Source organism: Dipodomys ordii, unplaced genomic scaffold (assembly GCF_000151885.1).
Source record: "Dipodomys ordii isolate 6190 unplaced genomic scaffold, Dord_2.0 Scaffold45, whole genome shotgun sequence".
NCBI lineage: Eukaryota > Metazoa > Chordata > Mammalia > Rodentia > Heteromyidae > Dipodomys > Dipodomys ordii.
In genome coordinates this window covers 11,758,853-11,765,272 of record NW_012267261.1, presented here as the reverse complement: position 1 = coordinate 11,765,272, position 6,420 = coordinate 11,758,853, and the positions used below count along the sequence as shown (strand labels likewise).

At 42.9% G+C, this 6,420-nt stretch overlaps 1 protein-coding gene across 4 annotated transcripts in view; it reads left to right on the top strand.

The window, feature by feature from the left end:
- Positions 1-6,420, top strand: part of Cd86 (CD86 molecule) — a 62,198-nt gene that overhangs the window by 30,321 nt on the left and 25,457 nt on the right. For 2 of the 4 annotated variants that reach the window (XM_013019481.1, XM_013019485.1), the window contains exons 1-2: positions 1,952-2,042; positions 2,148-2,206. In XM_013019481.1, coding sequence (XP_012874935.1) covers positions 2,002-2,042; positions 2,148-2,206 — 100 coding nt within the window. In that variant the 5' untranslated portion in view covers positions 1,952-2,001. Of the gene's footprint in view, positions 1-1,951; positions 2,043-2,147; positions 2,207-6,420 lie in introns of those variants that run through there. The other 2 variants (XM_013019483.1, XM_013019482.1) reach the window with 1 other exon arrangement.

Sequence of the window (6,420 nt, the reverse complement as noted above, 5' to 3'; positions counted from 1 at the left end):
TCTTTTTGCTTATGTGGTGCTGAGGAATCAAACCCAGGGCCTCATGCATGCAAGGCAAGCGCTCTACCACTGAGCCACCTTCCCAGCCCCCTTTTACTCTGTTTTTGAGATAGTAAAGTTTTGCTACCTTTACTCAGCCTTAGAGCTTAGAACTTGTGGTCCTCTGTTTCTGTTCATGGTGTGCACCACCATGCCCAGCTTACTAAAAACAAGGGATTTGGGTGGGGTTTTTTGTTTCGTTTTGTTTTTGTTGGTCATGGGTCTTGAACTCTGGGCCTGGGCACTGTCCTTTAGCTCTTCAGCTCAAGGCTAGTGCTCTACCACTTGAGCCACAGCGCCACTTCCACTTTTCTGGTGGTTAATTGGAGATAAGAGTCTCACAGACTTTCTTGTCTGGGCTGGCTTTGAACCGCAATCCTCAGATCTCAGCCTCCTGAGTAGCTAGGATTATAGGCATGAGCCACTGGTGCCTGGCTAAAAATAAGTTTTAAAATTTATAAGATGCCATTTAATCTTCTGTACATGGTAATGATGACAAATTATGTGGGCAAGAAGTATAAGGAAACAAGCTCTCTCACTGTTTTATTAATGGAAACATTAGCATGTAATACCTGTGAAAACTAAAATTATATTACCCTTTAACCTAGTTCTACTTGAAGGAACACATAGCCTAACTCCAGCAGGTGCAATCTGGCACATAATCAATGTTTTTCATTAAAATGAAAAATTGAAAACAACCTAAATGTCCATCAGTAAGGGCTGGAAAAATAAATTATTGCCATCCAACAATATAGTTGAGTAATATACAACTGCTAGCTGAAGATATTTAATACATCCTGACACTGAACACTCCCTAAGGTGGTGGTTAGTGTGCAAAACTATGTATAGAAAGCTTCCATAACATATAACATAGCTTTTCATAACATAAAGGAAAACTTTTTATTTTGTTTTACTTTACAAAAATAACTTCAGATGGAGGCAGGAAACTGGAAGCAGGTAACAATGGTCATTTCAGTTACATCTGTGGAGGAAACACAACCAGGAATAGAGTCTAGATAGAAACTTGGTCCCTGCTCTTTATCACCATTGCCATTTAAGTTTAGTACTATGAACAGGCATGATACAGTCTAGAGGGGAATAAATATGATACCTTTTAGCTCAGTCCCCTGTGTTAAGGGCTAAAGGAACAGAGAGGAAGGGTATCTAGCCCAGCCCAGAGGATCATGAATGCCCTTGACAAGCCAACCCCCAGTAAGAATTTCCAGCCATTAGATAAAGAATTGTGGCACTTAAGCACTGACTTGTTTTTATCTATATACCTGTGAACCAGTAGACAGATCTGGTTTTCCTTTTTCCATAGGCAGGCAAAAGTTACAAGGCATAAACGTGCCCTGTCCAATGCATGGTCGGAGATATCTATGTCAAACATTTAACATTGGCTTTGTCTCTGGCTCTGTGTCTGTCTGTCTGTCTGTCTATCCATCTATATCATGAAGTGCCAGTACTGGGGCTTGAAATGAAAGCCTTCTGTTCTCCTCTGGCTTTTTCACTTAAGGCTGATGCTTTACCACACGAGCCATACCTCTACTTCTTGCTTTTTCTAGTTAAATGGATATAATAATTTCATGGGCTTTTCTCCTAGGCTGGCTTTGCTCACAATCCTCAGATCTTAGTGTCCTGAGTAACTAAGATTACAGTCATGAGCCACTGGCATCTGGCTAGGAGAGAGCTTTTTCAACAAAATTATTCGGCCCAACTAGGTCTCTCCAGTTGAGAAGCTTTGTCCTCTTTTAGGTCCTCTGCCTTTTTCTTTAGACTCACTGCATCTAAGAAGGAAGAGAAGAGAGAAAAAAAGGAGGAGATTTTTAGTGGCCATTTCTGAAAGTCAGGTCCATCTTTCCTCCTCGTGATCTCATTGGTTGGAATCCAGTCACATGCCTGCCTAACTGCAGAAGAGGCTTAGAAATATGGTCTAATTAGTGGAGCTAAGGGGAAAAGGAAATGGCTTTGATGAACACCTACAACTATCTCCGCTATACCGGGTAACCCAAAGGAATCCCAAACTTCATTTCTGGGTCATGTTTTTGTGACCATTGGTTTTCAGTTTCACTTTCTAACCATGTTTTATCTTTTCTATTTTTTTTTAGCTGTAGAGCCATGGGACTGAGACTTGCTCTCCTTGTAATAGCAGCCTTCCTGCTCCGTGGTAAGAACCATTTCCCTAAGTAAAGTCCTGAATCCCTTCACTGTCTTCAACTAAATCTGACCACACCAAACCCAGACCTAAAACTTGCTGGGGTTTGTTCATGTCTGACTTGAGCTGCTCAATACCGTGTGTTAAGACTTTCCTGAAGAAGGAAGTGTCATGACTGATACCAGGTGTCTCAGATGACTGGAGGCAGGCCCAGCATGAGACAGAGCTCACCTCCTGTGTGTATCCTGCTCTGCTTCTCCCTCCCTGGAGCCTACATGCATGGAATAGGGTACACTGATTGGTTCAGGGCATTCAGAGGGAGGTGAACACTGTAGTCCTGAGCCCCTGTGACTTGGCTCTTCTCCACATTACTCCTTTTGGGCTTCTTTGCCTCCATTTCCAGTGTTCTTGGGCTCTTAGGAAACAGCTGATGGATTTCCTAAAGCCTCTTGTTACAGAGCATTGATGTCTATGTTCCCTGCCTTCCTCTGTGTCCATGGCCTTCCCAACCAACCATACTATAGATTTACAGTAGTCATAGCTTCCTGGTGACTATGGACCTCCAGTTAATCCTGTCAGCTTATTTACTGATGTTACTGAAGCTAACACAGGATTCCTTCTTTAGGCATGAGCCCTTCCCAAAATCCCCATAAGACCCCCATCAGCAGCCCCAGTAGTATGCGTACTCACGTGCCTTAAGATTTGACTGAGGAGGATATTTTAACCACACTTAGCTAAGACCACCTTCCCTTTCCACCACATCTCTCCTCTCTTCCTATCACAGTTGCCTCTTGCCAGGTGGCATTGCAGTGGCCCTGGGCATTTTGTATTTGAATTGTAAAATCAGATTATGAGTCCTCCCCAAAGCTCCAAATTTTAGAAACACCAGAATTCATAAAACTCAGACTTTCTCCGTCCGTAATTCTTTTCTGGGTTTCAGTTTCCTCATCTGTGAACTGGAGCTGGTAGAAGACTTTGCCTCAAATTAGGTGACTCAGGGCCTTTCATTTCTCCTGACCAGGCACTTCCGGCTGCTCATTTTTCTCCACCCACAGCACTAAGAGAGAAGTCACCCCAGTCATAGTGCTTGCAGTCTGAGTGCACTGGGCAGGCTACCCTGAAGTATCCAGCTGTCTCGAAGTCACCTCTTCATATTACCACATAACAGGCATGTGGTTGTTGATTCCTGGGTGATGAAGAGTGGGGTACTAGGAGGAGATGCTCTCCCAAATGCTGCTGGCTAGGTCAGGCCTGTGATGGTTTCTGTTTTCTGCTCATCACCTTCAGATTTTCTGAGTCCATGAGGGTAGAGTCTACAGATCACTTCCTGATGTAAATATAGCAGCTTCCTGCTTCCTGTGTTAGGTTTTTGATAAACATATGTATCTTTGTGCCAGGCACCATTAACTCATTTAAGAATCATGATAACTTTCTGCTTTAGATCCTGTCTTTATTCTCCATTTTAAGAGACAAGCCCTAAAGCACAGAAAGATTAAGTGATTCACACAAGAAAAGCATAGGTACCAAGTGGCAGGGTTCAGCTGCACACCAGCAGGGTAGATTGAGCATCTGTTCACCAACTTGTGATTGCAAGCTACTTTACTTGTCACCAGAAAATCACCAGTAAGCAGCAAGTTTTCTCTAAACAGTTTTGATGGATGATGTCACCTTGTTCCCTAGGTCTCTGAAGGCACGTCCTCATCTTTATCTACCTATGACTCCTCAGGTATCCTCAATACTTTAAAGCCCTTCTCTTCACAACCCAGATCTTTTGACCTGTGAGGAAAGTGGAAAAAAATGCCCTGGAAACTCATGATCAGAAAGGGTTCAACTGAGATAACTTCCTGACCTTCTAAACTTTCTGGCTCTTCACAATGAAAGTGAGCCAGGAGAGCTGGCAGCCTAGGTGTCACTTTCCCTTGCCTTGTTTGAAATTGCTTAGAAACTACTTAACTCCTGAAAAGAGAGTTACTGATATTGAAACCTTAAGAAGAAAAACCCCTCCCCCAAATGATAACCGATGAGGTTTCATGGTAGTGAGAAAAATGATTCTATTTGGAACAAAGTAGGGTAGGAAAATAGTAGGGCAACATCCAACTAGGAAATAATATTGCTGATGCTTTCACACTACTAAAAGTAGTTACAAAACATGGCATTTGTGTGTTTGTGTGTGCGCGCGCGTGCGCTCGAACGCACGTGCACACTGGCTCACACGTGTGCATGCACGTGCACACCCATGAGTACTGGGCCTGGGACTTAAACTCAAGACCTAGCACTTTCACTTGGCTTTTTGCTCATAGCTAGCACTCTACCACTAAATCTCCTTAAGTATTTAGCACTTCTTAAAAAAATTTTTTTTGTCAGTCATGGGACTTTAACTCAGGGACTGGGCTCTTTCAATCAAGGCTAGTGCTCTACCACTTTGAGCCGCAGCTCCACTTTCAGTTTTCTGGTGGTTAACTGGAAATGAGTCTCACAGACTTTCCTGCCTAGGCTGGCTTTGAACTGTAAACCTCAGATCTCAGCTTCCTGGGTAGCTAAGATTACAGGCATGAGCCACCAGCACCTGGCTACATTTAGCATTTCTTTGGAAATGAGATTCACTATCCTCTCTTCTAGCTTTAAAAATATATTGTCATTATACATATGTTATTTGTAATCATACTACTCCCCATCTATCTGTAATGTAGTACCCATTGACCAGCCTTTCCCTATCCTCTGTACTCAGCCTCTAGATAATACTTTTTTACTCTCAACTTCCATGAGTTCAACCCTAAAATTAAGTAACTTTCTCATTTTACAGTACTAGAATTTTTTCTGGTAGATAAAGATGAGGAATCGAACCCAGGGCCTCATGCATGCAAGGCAAGCACTCTACCACTGAGCTACCTTCCCAGCCCCCAAGTAAACATTCTTTTAAGAGTTACTTTTTTAGGCAGAATGTGGTGGCTCATGTCTATAATCCCAGCTACAAGGGAGGTGAGGATCGGGAGGACTGTGGCCTGAGGTCAGACCCAGAAAAGATGGGGACACACCATCTCAACCAGTAAGCCAGGCAGTGATGATGGCTTGAGCTGGTGATCTCAGCTACACTAGAAGCAGGCCATAGGTAGGTAGATCAGTGATCAAATCCAGATGCAGACCAAAAAGCAAGAATGTATCTGACAAAATAACAACAACAACAACAAAGCATTTAGGGCTTGGTTCAAGTGATAGATCTCCTGCCTACCAAGCATGAGACTCTGAGTTCAAAATTCTCCTTCACAGAATCCATAGTTTTAACCAAGGTGATATATCATAGTGCTTTAAGGTATCTCAGATACAAATCCACTCATGAGAAACAGAGAAGCCATATTTTTAGAGGTAGAATTGGGAGTCTTTATTAGAAAGCTATCATTTACAGGTAGACTCCAGTCACAAAGACCTTCTGCCCTACAAATACACTGAACACTGTTAGAAAAACTGAGCCATGAGAGCAGGAGAGGAAATAAAGAGCAGAAAAACAATACCAACAACCCAAATCAACCCCAATGGAGAGCTGAAGTATGATGCCATGTTGTCTGGAGGAGAGCCAGAAGACAGGACACAACACCCAAGGCCTGGTCTAATGGTGTCTTAGGGTCAGATTAGTGGGTAGGGTTACAGAAAACTCAGAGTCTCCCAAGTTTAAGGCACAGGACTGACAGGTCCAGGAACCTATCATCCAAGTGCCCACACTTGCCTTTAAGGAATTCAAGCACGCTTATCATCTGGGAGGTGGGACTTCCCTTTCCTCCACCAAGAAGACAAGATGGCACCAGTTAAACCCAATTCCCTATCTACCATGTGGCTATGATGGTGTTGGTTAGAACCAGCATCCCTACTTCATTAGCTACATGGTATTACACTGTATGGATGTATCATTTATTAAAGAACTTAGCCTATTTTTAGTGTGTTGTTTAAACAAGATATTTGTGCATTGATCTAGGCACCAGTGGCTCACACTTGTAACCCTAGCTACTCAGAAGGCTCAGCTCTGAGTTCAAGATTAGGCAGAAAAGTTCACAATATAATGTCCCCAAGAAACCTCTCTTCATTGTTGGTGGGAGTGTAAACTTGTTCAACCACTTTGGAAAGTAGTATGGAAGTTCCTCAAAAGACTCCACATAGAGCTCCCCTATGACCCAGCAATCCCACTTTTGGGCATTCACCCAAATGTTTACAAACAAGACCACATTAAAGCTACC